General features: G+C 37.6%; 1 protein-coding gene across 1 annotated transcript in view; it reads left to right on the top strand.

Annotated features, from left to right (window-relative positions):
* Positions 1 to 5,407, top strand: part of gypc (glycophorin C (Gerbich blood group)) — a 55,616-nt gene extending 50,209 nt beyond the window's left edge. Inside the window, exon 5 of the mRNA XM_017695069.1 lies at positions 824 to 5,407. Coding sequence (XP_017550558.1) covers positions 824 to 1,020 — 197 coding nt within the window. The 3' untranslated portion in view covers positions 1,021 to 5,407. The remainder of the gene's footprint in view (positions 1 to 823) is intronic.
* The last annotated feature ends 11,373 nt before the right edge of the window (positions 5,408 to 16,780 follow it).

Below are 16,780 nucleotides of genomic sequence, written 5' to 3'. Positions count from 1 at the left end.
ATATACCTTTTCTGTAATGTATTTATTTACACGTTTATGTATTTAACCTGTTCAAAAATTTGGAGTCACTTATGCATGTATATATTTAATTTTCTTGAAGCAGAAAGCATATAATGTCACAGCTTTCTCAGAATTTTTGATCACTTCTGAAATAAAAGGCATTCTGAATATTAATTACGGACACACGTTGAGAACAAACTGGCTGGGTTTTTACAGCTTTCTATAGAGTAGTAGAAACCTGTGAAGGTGCAGCATCACCTATGAATCATGACTAGCATCAAATCTAATCCTGTCATATTTGCGACATTTTAACTGACAATGAACTGCAACAGTCTAGCAACCACCTGGGATATCATAGCAAAGGCCTAGCAACAGCTTCTGAAATACAATTAGCTGGCTTTGTCAAGCCAACTTAAAGTTTGTTTGTGAACTTTCCCTTTCTAGTTTTACCACTTTAATTTTTTATGAATGTCGTTAGAGATAATGTGAAGTGTCTCACTGCTAACAATAAATATTGCTTTATTTTACATAATATATTGCTGTTGTTGGAAGAAAACCTCATATCACCATTTTTGTCGTTTTTCAATTATTGACATGATTTGAAAGTTCATGTTGCACTTGTAAATTTAATGAAGAACGGACCAAAAGAAATGACCCGAAATGACTTGGAAAAAAGTCTAGTTCCATTGACTTGCATTGAAAGTAAAGTAGGTTTTTCCTTCCCCTTTACAGTTCCCATTTTGGAGATACAAGGTTTTCTTCAGACAACAGCGATATGTTATCTGCAAGCAAATTTACAATTAATTTACCATTTTCTCCTCAGCTGTAATTGCTGCAGTGGTCCTGGTCTTGATCTGCTTGTTGGTGGTCATCCTCCGCTACATGTACCGGTATAAGGGCACCTACCACACCAACGAGGCCAAGGGTACCGAGTTTGCCGAGACGGCCGATGTGGCCCTCCGGAATGACCCAGCATTGCAGGACTCCATGGATGAGACCAAGAAGGAATACTTCATATGATACAGCACCAGCCCCACCCCCACCCCCTCCACCCCACAAAAGGCCCTTCCATTTAAAACATGAATTTTAATCCAACTAGGTGCATCCAGTTAGTCACGGCAGATGGGAGAATACACAAAATGATTTTTATGCTGTCCTGGTGCCGTTTCTGCCATCACCTGGCTGGGATCACCTATACATGCCCGGGTCCCTGCAGCATTACATGCTGACCTTCAGACTATATTTCGTGTAACGGCCAGGTGCTGGGAAAAGGCCATCAGGCAGGTTTTATTTTTTATTTTTTATTTTTTTGTGAAGGGAATTGAACAACGCCAGCAGGTGCCGAATCAGTTAACCCAAACGAAAAGAGAGGAATGCATGCATTTGACATGAATCAGCCATACGGGTGTGAAGAGCATTGCACCGAAGCCAAAGCATGAAATGACTGTCAAATAGCACCGCGGGACGCAAGAGCATGAAGGAAAGCTAAAGAGAAGAAGTCACTGCACACTAGCAGTGCGTCAGAAAGAACTTGATGTCTTTCATATGCAAATAAGATAAAACCTTGAAGTCTTTTTTTTTGTTGTTTATTGCTTACAGGACATTGAGTGTTGTCTCACCATGTATGAAACCAAAAATAAGAGTTTATAAGTAAGTGAACCTTGATAGCATTTGGGTTTATTTGTATCTATACACCAGCACACTGGATTTGAAATGAAACAATAATGATGAGGTTAAGCAAAAGACGTTTGGGCTTAATTACCTTCATTATTACATATATAAGTTGTAATTAAAACCAAGGGTCTTTTTCATACAAACCACTGTTAATACAAACCATGTGGTGTTCAGATGTTCAGATGTCTACTGATCGATGATCAGTAGACAAGTGTGAACACACCACTGGAAAGTCTTGATAGTGGAGGCATCCACTATGAAGTGGGGAGGGAGGGGCAGGGCTTATGCTATGCTTAAAAACACTTTACAAATGTCACTTACAAATTTTTCGAGCTTTTTAAGCTTATTTTGTGAATGTTAGCACAGCAGGCAGTGCAAACTGACTGAGCTGTTTTTACGTTACAGAAGTGTGTAATAAAACTTTGGGCCCACCAGCAGCCTCTGGCCATGTAAGGAGTTAAAGCTACATTATGTAAGTTGTCTACGTTTTGGAGGCCTCTCTGGTGTAAAAGTGTAATTGCACACAATGTGCAGAAGAACATTTAGTATCATGGGTTGTGCTTTGGACCCCTTCCATGAGTGGATGATTCTGATGATTGAAAGAGAATTCAAAGCAAACTCAGTCAAAACATGGTGAAAGACATGTTTTCCCGAGGATGTGAGTGAATTATCTACTATTGTCTTGGTTCTTAACAATGTAAAAGCAGTTCATTTTGACATATCTAATATTTGGTCGCTGTTTCTCAGCCTCATGATGGTCTTGTTTAGAGATAACAGCAGCAGATTTACACGCCACATTTACAATAACCACTAGACCTTTTGTTAACTCTACTGTGCATAAACTGATGATGCAACCATGCCCAACAGACCATGAAACAACTGAGCAGCCAGCTTAATTCCTTAAACAGTCATTGTTTCATTTCAAATATAATTCAATGTGCTTGAATACAGTGTCATAAAAGTGTAAACAATTTGTCTTACTTACTTATTAATTTCTTATAGATTGCAGTAGACAGTATATTAAAGGCATAAAACTGGAGATTATTCAACATATACAGTATTCAGTAATGGTAATCGCACTGACAATCAAAACAGCCAAAGCCAAAATATTGCCAAAGGAGCTTTCATGTTTATTTCAGGTATGCTATTCTTCTTCACTAGATAAGCTTCAAATAACTACTAAAGAACTACAAGAAACCATTAGTCACTCTATCAAGACTGCTTTATTACCTTGTCGTCTGTTTTAAGATTTGAAAGTACTTTTGTCCTTGTGCCCTTAATCAATGGAAATACCCCGTGTGGCGTTCTGATCGATGATGTACCTGAGATAGAATGAAACAATCAGTAGACAAGTGTGAAAACTGTGATCAAGGCTCCCAACCAACGACACACAATTGATGTACCTGTGCTGTGTCCATGTTGTGATGTTGGACAAGTTTTGCAGAATGATGCCAAAATTCTACTTAATAATTAATTGAGAAAAACTTGAAATACATACATTTAGTGTGTTTAGTGGATTTAGGTTTTTTTATTTTCCTGCCATATAATCAAACTAACATGAGAATGGTGTCAAATACATCATTGTTTGCAACCTGTCTATTTTCAAATAGCTATAATAACATGTGCAGCTGGGTATAGTATTTTTAAACAAAGTGGTCCAACATGGTTAATGTATATAACATATTGACAAAAAATGGAGTTGTCTTTTAGGCCTCAGGAGAAGGCCCAACGATTTCTGTAAACTAAAAACTACTCAGCAAGTATTGTAATTCCACTCTTATTTCACATTATAGCCTTTCTGCAGCATTCGAGGGCTTCTGGCATGCTGGTAGTGCTTTTTCAGTGTATCTAAGCGTATAGAACAACGGTTTCAAAATTGGACATGCTTGTTCACAAAAGTTAATTATTTGTCAGAAAAATGTGATTTTAATGAAGTTCTATGACATATCAAGTGTGTTTTAAGTCAGGAATGTTTGTTTAAAATCATTGTAATGTATTCACGCCACGAGAACGCTGTATTGCATTTCTAGCCTTTCTGCAGCATTTGAGGGCTTCTGGCGTGCTGTAAGCACCTTTTCAGTGTATCTGAGCGCATAGAACAACGGTTTCAAAATTGGACATGTTTGTTCACCAAAGTTAATTATTTGTCATAAAATGTGATTTTAATGCAGTTCTATGATACATCAAGTGGTTTTATGTCAGAAATGTTTGTTTAAAATCATCGTAATGTATTCACTTCACGAGAATACTGCATTGCATTTCTAGCCTTTCTTACACATTAGGCTTACTTACACATTAGATTAACTACCAGCATAATTAGAAAGTGACATAGGAACTAACCACGCTTTGATTTCCAGTTGGACCAATTTTGAGAGAAAACCATCAATCCAGACCTTCTGGAAGTTCTAGATTTGTTATTAACAACAAGGTTGAGCTGTAGTTTAAGCAGCTCTAACTGAAACATACAAACTCAAATATCTGTTATTATCTGTTACAGGCTTCAAATAACACACATGGAATGTTTTTTACAAGCTTCAATGTACATGTTTAATCTAAAAGTGCTACAAAATGTTCATGTGCATTTGCATTAGTGTTCTGTAGTCTATCCATCCTTGCAACAATAACAGTAATAATCAGTTTAACACTACACTGTCCATAGTATATAGTCACTCAGGTTTCATACTTTTTTTAATTCTCAAGTGTTGCTCTGATTGAGTAAATGAGCATGAATATATCTGCATAATGGTATTTACATTAAGAAGCATTTGACACATTTTGTACCTTTTTTTTTACTGAATGTAGGTGATTTTGATATACTGAAGACCATTAGCTGCCTGATCTTCCATATTGTCTAACAGCCACAAACATTGTGTTTTACAGTTTAGATCTTTTAAACATTCATGTAGTAATTTTCATTTTATTTTTTTCAACATTTTATGTTTATCTTTGACATGGATGTCCACCCATTGATGTCATAAGGGGGTTACAACCTGTTAAGGCTCCTGATTTTTGACATCAGTGACATCAAAACGACCATAATGCTTTCCTTTAACGGAGTTCCTAACCACTGCTGCATGCACAGTGAACATATACAACTATATTTTCTCATCATATTGTGTGATCAAGCTTAATGTATCATGGTAAAACTTGTAGTTTCTCAATAAAGGTTTCAGAATATTAGAATACGACGGAGAAGCGGCTTAGAAAATGGATGGATGGATGGAATATTAGAATATGTTTGTGAAACGGTACCAGATCACTTTTAACAGTTGAACACTTTGCTAAATAAAGGTCAACATGTGTTCATAACATGCTAAATTTAGGTAATTTCCACCCTGTCACGCAAGGTCAACACACTGTAAACAGTTACTGTAATTTTACGGTGTACTTTAACCTGATGTCTTAAATTACAGTGTTATTGTATTTTGCTATGAATTCTGGGAGCTGATGTCCATTCTTAACAGCTCATTGTAGAATTTACAGTATGTTCCTGTAAAAACTACACCAGAACTACCAGAAATCTCTACAAAGCAAATGGAAATACTGCAAAAATTGCAGTAACGACATTTTTTTACATTTTGTTTAAAATTTTTAATTGAATTGAACGTAATGTTCTCATAGACTTCATCTATCACAAGTGTTTCCTTCTGTTTCCTGAAGTCAGGACCTGTCAGCCTGTCCACCCTGTCATTTTCATGTTTTAGCAAAATAAACAAGTTATTCTTAAAAGAAATCCAAATATTTGAAGCAAATTATTACAAACACCAAGGTTGCAAACTGTATTATAGATTTTTTTATTAAATGTATTTGCTGGCTGGCAAAGAAAGTGCAGTTGGTGTGGATTTGTTAAAAAAAAAAAAAAAAAAAAAAAAAAATATATATATATATATATATATATATATATGTGTGTGTGTGTGTGTGTGTGTGTGTGTGTGTGTGTGTGTGTGTGTGTTTTTTTACATGAGGTAAAATTTTGTTGACAAAGGCACAAAAAAATTGCCGATCAATTCGACACCGTGCAACCAAAAAGAAACTTTGCAGCTGTTTTGGAACTCCAGTGGCCTGCACACAGCCCTGAGCTCAACCTCACCGAACACCTTTGGGATGAACTGGAAACCTGGTTGGGAACGAGGCCTCTCATCAACATCATCTACACATACAATATAGTTCATCCATTTTTGGCTTCTTATAAAACTCCCGTTCTATCTCAGGCAATACTGCTGTCACACTTGTCATGTGAAGATGTCTTTGCAGCACCTTAACCAGATTGAAATGCTCATTAAACACTGAAGAAAATGTTTTATGTTTCTGAAATATATTCTCATACAGACAGCATGGATGTGTTTTTCCTATGATTAATTCATCGCCTCAAGGATACAGGCTGAAAATAAGCCTGAAGCTTGAACTTCACCCTCCTAACCTCCATCTTTTCTCTCTTCAGCTCCCTTGATTAATGGAAACTCGCCATCAAAGATCTCTATTGCTCTTGTTTTTTTTTTTTTTCCCTAATGGTGAACTTAAAAAAAAAAAAAAAGAAAAGACCTGCTCTGCCTGCTAAGCAGCATCTAGGTTACTTGTCATCACTTGAGCCATGCTAACCGAAGCTGACACCTTCATGATTAACCTCCCTGAAAACAGGAACGAGATGAACAAGACGACGCAATTATCGCTTTGCCAGTGGCCTCTAGTCTGCTTTGTATCTTCTCTTTTATCCCACCTTAACTGCTCCCAAAAATGGAAATCAGCCTTCAGAATTCCATCTCATGAAGGGAGCTTGGCATAGAATTAGTACGAAAAGGACAACTTGTTAAACTTTGTTTTGTGGGGATAGAGGGAGGGGTCAGCAGGCCTGGAAATGGTATCAGCGAGGAGTTTTCAAAGGTCCGGCCGAGGTCCTGAAGTTTGGTAGTCATGAATGGTCTACTGATAGCTATTCATGTACATAGAGATGGCACAGTATCTTTTGATACTGATACCAATACTGAAACTTTGATCAGCCAGTTTAAAACTACTAAGCTTTTAAAGATATGTTTTTTTTTATTATTTGTATAATTTTACCATGTTCAAACTACTCAAACCCTCTGCTACCCTTACTGTTTATGTACCATTATCATGTAGTGTTATAATGTTATAATTTACAGGAAATTCTGTGAGATTTCAGCCTAGAATTGTAACAAGTGACTGAGATTCAATTTTATCCAAGCCAGCATTTTCTGTTGATATCGACCCAATACCACTACCCAGTATCCATTGATTAAGTGACCATAGTGCCAAAGCAGACTTGGTGGTGGTGAAAGAGTTTAGGTATGCTGATACTGGATAGTAATATTGGAACAAATTTACTGTAAAGAAAAGTCACCTTGTAACAGTAGTAACCACATCATAATGGCCCAATACCACTACCCAGTATCAAACAATAAACTCATTCACCACTGTCAACACTGAAGTCTGGTTTTGCACTATGGTCGCTTAATCAATGGATACGGCCTTACCACATATTGTGATATGAAAACAGTGGGAGGTTTATTCTCAATACGGTCAGTCAGACGAACTGCCAGTGGAAAGTTCCAGCCATTGGGCTGGTGTATCCAGCACATGGTCAACAAAGCATTGCAACAATCTTTAAAAACAAAAAGTCCCAACTTTAAGTAGAAAGTGTTTTCTTGAGCACAGAAAGTCCACACTCTAATGGAAGCATCTCCAAGTACCTTTTATCACGAATGTGCTCTGAACATTTGAAAAATTAATGGCAGTACATCATTTTGATGCCCAGATGATTTATTTATTCCACAGAGGTAATTTAAACTAAAAGCAAATAATAAATATTCCATCTGAGACAGGCATCATGCCCGACTCATGGAATGACAGAAATAAATTTGTGTAAATGGATGTCGGAATGCAATCTCGTATCTTGGGTCACAAGTGCAGGGGGTGGGGGGGGGGGGTGTAGCCCATGACGTTCTGGTTCTTGGCTGGAGAAAAATATACCATAAGCCATGAGGATGGATGGCTTCGATATATTGCAATATATCTATGGCCTCTGATTTAAACATAAGGAACCAGCGACGGTGCTCAGCTCAGTGGTTCTCAACTACAGTTCTTGGGACCTAATGCTATGTACAATTTTTTCCTTGGGGTGAGACACTCTTTTTATTTTAACCCAATTTTCTCGTGGACAATTCCACCAATTCCTGATTAGGTTCTCCTATCACATAATGTAACCAAGCTTCCATATGCCTTCCACATTTTTTTAAACTAACACAACGTAATTGGACAGCTTAACATTCTTGGATAAGAAAATTAACTGCCAATTCTGTCTCCCAGCTATGGATGGCTGTGGCATTGCCACAATCTCGTAAAGATAGGACCAATGCTTAGACAGTTGAACCACCCACAGGAGCCTCTCTTGAAAGGTTAGTCAAGTAACCGAGTTAAACTTGGGTGAATTAGATTGAGGAATGGATGTGGTCCCCATTTCTGAAAATGAGAACCAACAGGTTCAGTAGTACAGTGACCTAGAAGAACTAATGCATTTGTTAACATCAGCAATCCATAAATGTCTGTAGTTCTGGGTTTACAGCCTCAGTAGTAAATGCTGTGTCTATTGTTAAAGCAATACAAACTCTGTATATCACTAAATCTGCTGTTGACTAAGTTTGGATGTTTGCAAATGTAATAAAAGAACACCAGCTAACACTTATCATCAGGCTGAATGATTTGCACACAAATATTGTGCAAAGAGGCCTAACTTGGTTTTCAAACCCATTCCCAAATTTAGAAGCTATTTTTGTTCATGGCGACCATCTGTCAGAGCTAAACCGAAGCCAGAACATTAATGATTTGAAATTGCCAGATTGAATCTGGGGACAAATCTGGAGGTTCTCATATGGGCTAGCCATTTTCTCATGCATGACAGCTTATGGTACCTACTTACAGCAAATAATATGTTATTCTGGTCACTTATGATATATTTACTGACGACAAGATTTTGTCTGTGGTAACGGCAAACATGGTTATATATTATAAATCCAGAGGAGTTTGTTTTTTGAGTAGTGCCACTGATGCCATTGGAAAAATGCTTAAAAGAATGCTTAAAGGTTTCACTGTGCTTTGAACAACATCTGCATCTATGAAAAGCCTACAGTTCTTGAACTCCATTATGTATTCAGCCAAGAATATCCATAGGTTTTCCACTCATTCTTCACAGTTTATGACGTTTCTATGTCGCATTGTCAAATAAAGCACCTTCTACCTTCTATCTTAGCTCCACTTTGTCATTGACATACAAAGCAGCTCTAGAGAGTTTTTCACATTTGTTTCAATTCTTCATTTCATTATCAGTGTGCCATTTTTAAAAAAATGAAGCTCTATATATGGTTAAAAGATAACCTGGTGATGGTTAAAAGTTTATCTGCCATTAAAGTAGATCTTTTTGTTCCCATCCAAAGCCAAAAACAAATATAAATAATGTCATCGTCAGCGGTTTTCTGTAAATTTGGTACTTACAGTGCTCTTGTACTACAAAAGCTGGCATGGGCTTTGAGAAAATGGCAAAGCAAACATCTAATGAGTCACTAAGTAAGACATAAATGGGCCATATATGTGTTTCTTGCCTGCTGTGGCAGTATGCTTTTGCCTACAATGAATAGGTTTAGCTTTTTAAGATTGCTTTGTTGTTTTTCTACATCTGCACACATTAGCTGTTTTATTTAACTTTCATATTGTCTTTATCTGGATAAAGATGATACAGTTCTAGTATAAACCATTAGGTATGCTCAGTTTCATAGACCTCAATATACCTCCAACCCTCTATAAAAATAAAAATTTCTTTAAATGTTTTTGGTAACACATTATTTTGAGTGGTTGGTGAATGAATTAGACTTTATATGGTACTTCCATTACAAAAAAACCTAACATTACCCAACCTTACCCTAATTATAACACCTATTCCTAACCCTAACCTTAACCTCAACCCAAAACCTAATCCTAACCCTCATCCTGGCCCTATTCCTAACCCTAACCTTAACCTCAACCCAAAACCTAATCCTAACCCTCACGCTGGCACTAATCCAACACTTACTTTAACCAAAACCTAGTCCAGTTAAACTCCAGTTACAGAAAGGTGTCAGCAGTACCAGTTTGTTGAGAATGTGTAGATGGTCTCTAATAAACCTGTTACATGTTCAGTTCCTCTCAGGTTTACATCAACAGATATGAACTTGGACCCTTCGAATAAAGTGAAAAACAACTGAATCCATCAGATTCTAAACAAATTTAATTTTATTAATTTTTATTTTTTATTTTTTAGTGAAGTGAAAGTCTCTTGCTAATTTATTGAATGTGTTCACTGCTACATCACTGATATGTTGTTGAAATGTTACTCGAGAGTCTATTGAGTGTTTATTTCATCTAAAAAGGACCAATTAAATTGTCACTATTAAATTTTTTTAAGAAATACTTTTACTGTAGGAGTATGCACTTTTATACTTCAACTTGAGTAAACAAATCTAATTCATGTTTAGACTTTCATTTGCGTATTTGTTTTACTAGATTACTAATACTTTTACTTAAGTGAGGGACTCGTGTATTTCTGCCACCTCTCGTTATAGTTATATGTATGAGACATTTCAGAAACATTAGGCTTTACAAATGCACAACATTAATCTATCTACAGAAAAGCTGTGTGTGTTTTCAATCTAGCTTATGAAACATTCTTCTAATCATGAACCTGAAACCCCCTTAACTAGCCCCAGGTACAAACCACCACAGCTCGTTTCAATAGATAATGGATGTCATTTCAATTCAATTCAAGTTTTATCTTTGCTAAGAAATTGACCATAAACATATCCACAACAAGAACATACCTATTAAAAACTCTAAATATATTCCAGGCAAAAGCAAGAAATTTTATCATTTTGCTTTTACTTACCAAAGCAATGACATCCATTTATGATTACAAACATAAAAAAAAATCTAAAAATATCCCAGGCAAAATTTGAGCTCTTTCTATTTGCTTTGCTCAAAGGAAAAAAAAAGCTGTTTGCATTCTGTAGCATTTTGCCACAGAGGTAAATTTGAAAGGGGAGCTTGGGAAGTTTTAACGCCTTGCCATTGAAGCCTGCCTTTGATATGACAGTACCCAGCATGCCGTGTCACCGTAAAGCACTTGTAGAAATCAAACGGATCGCTAAGCTTTCAACACAAAGGCCAAACATTCCACCACATTTTACTTCCTCCCGGCCTTATCATACATCACAAAAGCATTTTTTTCTCTTTCTCTCTCTTTGCTTTTTTGGGGGGGGTGGTGGTTTAGAAACATTGAAATAAACTTCAAGAAAGCAATTTGTCTTCAGCGTGTGGTGCAGCACGGCATGCTGTGGAATTTCTAAAGAGATTGTGAACGCTCAATCTTAATGGATGTCGTCGCCTGGAGAAATGGGAAAACACAAGCAGGACGCCAGAAGGAGTCGGGGCTTTATGTATAGTGATCTGTTCTCTGACCTCGACTGGAAGAAGAAAAAAAAAACAAAGACTTCTGCAACGCCACACTGAACTGTGCATCTTCGAAAAAATGGTAAATGCTTACAATCTGTGAAACCTTTAAGGAGATACTGCGGCCAATACTGCTACACCTGCTTACTCACATCTTATAGCGGTGATGCAATATCATCATCATCATCACTTTTATTTATATAGCACCTTTCCCATACTGAAAGACACTTCTCAATCAGAAATGATTAAATCTATAATCCAAAGTAAAGAGCATAATACACAATACAGCTAGCAGGGGTATTTCACAAACCATGGTATAGAGTCACTTAGCTAGCCCAGAAAGTGTCCTTAGCCAACTACAGTGCATCACACAGGAGGCCGACATGGGATGCTTCAAAGGCTGAAAATGTCCTTAGCCACAAATGGGTAGTATTTTCCTGCAGCTGAACACCACCGATCCAGGCAGCCTCATAGCTGCGACGCAGCATCACCTAATTGGCCGGCCCAGGCAGCAATATAGCTGCGATGCTTAGGCAGCCGGCCTCAGAGGCTTCATAGATTCAGTGTAGAGCTGCTCATGCAGCCAAGCACTACCAGTCCAGGCAGCCCCACAGCTGCAGTGCAGAATCAACCAAACAGCCAGCCCAGGCTGCAATGTCACGTCAATCAGGTCCCCAGTCCGGGGAGCCTTTTAGCTGCAATACAGCATCACTCCAGCAGCCAGTCAAGGCTGCATCATAGCTGTGATGTAGTGTCACCCAAACAGCCAGCCCAATAAGCCTCTGAGCCACAGTTGTAAAATCACTCTTGGCCACTATCTTGGTAGATATGATGGCAAAATCCTCAGCCAGCAGAGTAACATCAAAATATTACACAAATACTACAAAACAAATGAAACACCAATGTAAAGCATTTTAAAGACTAGGGAACTACACTTCTGATGATGTATCTTGAAGATGGGAGGAACTTTTGAAAAAAAAAAAAAAAGTGCTTTGAGGTGGATTTAGGTGGAAAATAGATATCTAACATTACTGCTAGGAAGCTGAATATTTCATTACAGCCGCATAACTGTGGCTACTGCCTTAAATCATGCATGACTACACGTTTAAAAAACACGGTTCTTTAGTAAAGGCAATGGTTCATTTTACAATCATGAGTTCTATATAGAACCATTTGGAGACTTAAATTTTCCTTTCATTTGCATGATGAAACTGCTCTTCAGTTTGATGAAGAATGTGTTGTATACAGAGCTTTTTTGAGAATGGTTCTATACAGCACGGAAAAGTGTTCATCTATTGTTCTATTGTTACAAGCTTGACATCCTCACAGTAGTAGAACCCTTTTTGGTGCCATATAGAAACATTTTCAAAAAGGTTCTGTATGCAAACATTCTCCATCAATGTGAAGAACCGATTTCACCATGCAAAGAACCATTTAAGCATGCAAATGGTTCTATATAGAGCTCATATTTCTAAGTGGAACCATTGCCTTTTTTAAGATGAATGGATAAATGAATTAAAATGAAATATTTTAATTCTGTGAAACTGATGAGGCTGAGGCATATAACACTGCACTACAGAATACAACATAACACAATGAGTATATGTAATTTGTAGTATTTGGTAGGAGTGCCCCTTTAAGTATAATTCCATATAAAACTATATAAAGTCCTTATATTTTTGCACTTACTGGAGGGTTTAAGGGTGGAATAAACTGGAGTCATTTAGGCACTGTAAACTGTTTTTGTCCTACTTTAGGCAGAGATTTTTTTTAGGATGCAGAGTAATTACAGGCTTTTAGGAAAATATGTACATATGGCTTGTTTGTACATGGTAGCTCTATAATCAACCGCCTTGTGTGGGGAAACAGGAAAAGATCACAATTCACCAAAGCCCGACATGCATTATGTCAGAAAGAGACTTGTGTTTTGTTTCATTTTCCAGCACAGCACCCTTAACGTTGTTCGTGCTATTGTTTCTATACTACATTTGCATAATGAAATGTACTAAGAGAGAAGAACAACTGGCTAAGCAGCTGCCAGTAGGATAGCAGCCTAGTCTGAATTGAATTTCCTCGCTCGGCAAATCGAGTTAGGAAAACGCATGATGATGAAAGCATATGTCTCCGTTCTCACTCTGTGGCGAGTGTGGTGTGTGAGTTTGAGAGAAAAAAAGAGAGAGAATGAGAGAAAGATATTGATTGAGATAATGAAGAAGAGAGAAACAGAGGGAAAGATGCTCAGATATACAAAGAGACAGATGATGAGAGAGGCAGATACAGTGAGAGGTAAGGAGAGAAAAATACATAATGAGAGATAAAAAGAGAGAGATGCAGAGAGAGAATAACAGATACTGAGAGTGAAATACAGAGAGACAGAGAGGGATAAGAGAGAGAGAGAGATACAGAAAGACAGAGGAAATGTGAGAGGGGTACAAGCGACACTGAGAGAGATACAGAGAGACACAGATACAGAGACAGAGAGATACAGACAGACACAGAGCAATACAGAGATACAGTGAGATACAGACAGAGATACAGAGATGCGGAGAGAGATACAGAGACACTGAGGGAGATACAGAAACAGAGAGATATAGAGAGACACTGAGAGATACTGGAAAATATTGAGATACAAGAGGCACAAAGCTGCAGAGAGACACTGAGAAACATATGAAGAGACACTGAGAGAGATACAGAGAGACACTGAGAGTGATACAGGAAACATTCAGAGATACCGAGAGACACAAAGATGTAGAGAGACACTGAGAGAGACATTTACACAGAGAGAGGGAGGGACAGGAGAGAGTGTCTCCCCCTCATTATTTCAATGATAGAGATATTGAGAAACAGATTTTGAGAGAGAGATATGAAGACAGAAGGAGAGAAAGACAGAGACATATTAGGAGAGATTATAAAAGAAAGTGGTATATAGAGACAGAAAGATACTGATATATGAGATATAGAGAGAGATACAGAGAGAGAACAATGCTATTTCCATTAACGTTTCCATTAAGCTACATTTCTCTCTCGTTTTTGATTTACCCACCACCGCTCTGGTCTTGTTTGCCTACCCTTCCCGAAATACTCATCACCGTTCATCAGCCTGACCTGCCATCTTCACCCACAGCAAAGGCCAAAGCTGCTCTGGTCATTGGCGCACCACTCCAGCTGTGATAGGAAGGGTCAGCGCACTGGCACAGAGGCAGACATCTGGACGCAGTGGGGCATATTAGGCCACACCATTGGAACTCTGCTTGTTATATTTAGACTGTCAGGACAAGGTTGTTCATCTAGAGTGTGACCATGACACAGGACAACCCTAACGCCCTCAGTAACACTGCAGGACAACACGGCCTGGCTTCTCCAGCAGTTTCACCTCCACAAATGCAGCCAAGGTGCTCAACCTCCACTGCCCATCCACAGCCAACAGGAATTCACATGACGTTAATTTTGTGTGTGTGTCTAGTTTATTGTGCAATAACGGTTTTAAGGATGAACTGACTGATCGTTCTATCGATTTAGCTTTTTTCAACGTCACTGAGTTAACGTATAGTTACATCCAAAAGTTCAAACACCTCCACCCGACTTAACATAGAATATAGAATGTGTGATAACTTTTGTACATTTTATGTTTAATTTTTCCCACAATATATTAAATTCATCATATAAAAGTAATTGTGTATTAAAATGTGCAGAAATCTGTTCTCTGTAGATGATGTCTTTACATCATTTTCATTTAGAAAAGCATTGCTGTTGCATAATTTGAAAATATTCCTCAGAAAAAATGTTCTTGCATTAACTTCCATCACACGTTTTTTTGTAAGATACAATTTTAGAGATGTGAGTTTTTGTCCCAGCAGTGACAAAATGTTACTTGACCAGAGGTACATCCTACATTTAGCTGAGTTCCAAAGCCTACATTCTCAGAAATAAAGGTAGTAAACTGTCACTGGGGTGGTAGCCTCAAGGGTACATCTCAATACCTTCAGTCAGAGGACATAATTGTACCACAACCAATGACATTATATTTTCTCAGTTGTATTGTCTCCAGGCTTTTAATTGTATTGGTCTGTTTTAAAACATTAGGTTATAAAAAGGTATAAATATGTACTTTTCACTGGGAAAAACCTATTTAAGATAGACTTTTTCTGTTTGTACTGCAGAAGATGAAAAGCAAAAGTTCTCTGATTGTGCAGTCTTTCTCAGAGCGGTGAACTCCTCATCTTTCCTTCTGAAAGATTCTCTGGGATGCTTTTTTTATACCCATATCGTGTTACTGACCTGTAATTAACCACCAGGTGTTTTTTTAGCATTACACAACTTTACCAGCCTTTTCTTGCACCTGTCCTCAATTTTTTGGAATGTGTTGTTGTGTCAAATTCTAAATGGGCAAATATTTTTCAAGATACCATAAAATTCCTCAGTTTTGACATTGGATATGTTGTGTTTGTACTATTTTCAATTAAATATAGGGTTTAAATAATTTGCTCATCATTTTGTTTTTATTTAAATTTTGTGCATCATTTTTGGAAATGAGGTTATAGAAGTATTTGTACATATGTGGTTTATTGTACTACATGAGAACATTATTTCCGTGAAGAAATAAAAAGGCAACAAACACAATGTAACAGGCTCCACTTTCTCCCCCTAATTCCCTCACAAATGTCACGCCTCTCTGGTGACGTCACCAAACGGCCTTGTTAGGACTGTTCCATTTGTGTGACCAATAGGCTACTAAGGAGTCTTCATAGGACAGTCCTACCGAGGACCCGACCCGCACTACCTCGGCTGCAGCCCAGGCTTTGGAACGCAGCTATTATATTTAAGGAGAGTTTGGCATCATTCTGTAAAGCTTCTACTGGTTTGGCAACAGTAGCTACAAAAATTAATGCATTCATGGGAGAAGTATGAACATTGATCTTTTTGGTTTTTGTGAATGGTGTTTTATTGGGTTTTACATAGATATGCATGCATAACAAATATGCCATAAGGATAATAATAAACATTGCAATTCAGTGTAACAGAATCAACAAACAATACAACAAAAAAGAGGATAAAACCTCTCAGGGAACAGGCATAAGACCTCTCCACACATACTTTTTCAAATATCTTTCACAAATCATATAGCATTTGACCAGCTACCTGGAGTAATTGGAGTTTCATTAAGAAGCTTAGCTGTGGAACGGTTCAGTGGTCAGAATGCCAAAGCGGTACTGTAGCTATACTTTCTTTGACAGAATATCAGGCTCACAGTAGTGCCTTAAAATAGTTTTTACAGAAGCTCATCAAACCTGCCATGATAAGCCTTCAATTTTGGAGATTTAGGCTGATATCAGAGTCATTACATAGCAACAGAGGAGACGGGCACATTGGTAACCTTATATCTAATAGTTCAGAAATAAATTCAATAACCATATTACAAAACCTTCCTTGCTTAAATTGGACTTTCCTTAACAAAATAAAGAAAAGTGCCAACTGACAAAAAAGGGCTGCTGCAGTTTTTGTCAGTAGTAAGTTTCATTTGGAAGAGGAGCTAAGGCAATGGTTCTATTTAGAGCCACAAGTTTTTTGCATGATAAAATCATTTTCAGACTGGATGGAGAATGGAGAATGTGTA

The sequence above is a fragment of the Pygocentrus nattereri genome, chromosome 6 (assembly GCF_015220715.1).
Source record: "Pygocentrus nattereri isolate fPygNat1 chromosome 6, fPygNat1.pri, whole genome shotgun sequence".
Classification (NCBI taxonomy): domain Eukaryota; kingdom Metazoa; phylum Chordata; class Actinopteri; order Characiformes; family Serrasalmidae; genus Pygocentrus; species Pygocentrus nattereri.
Note: the sequence above shows the minus strand (reverse complement) of the source record. Positions and strands in the feature narration are given on the sequence as shown.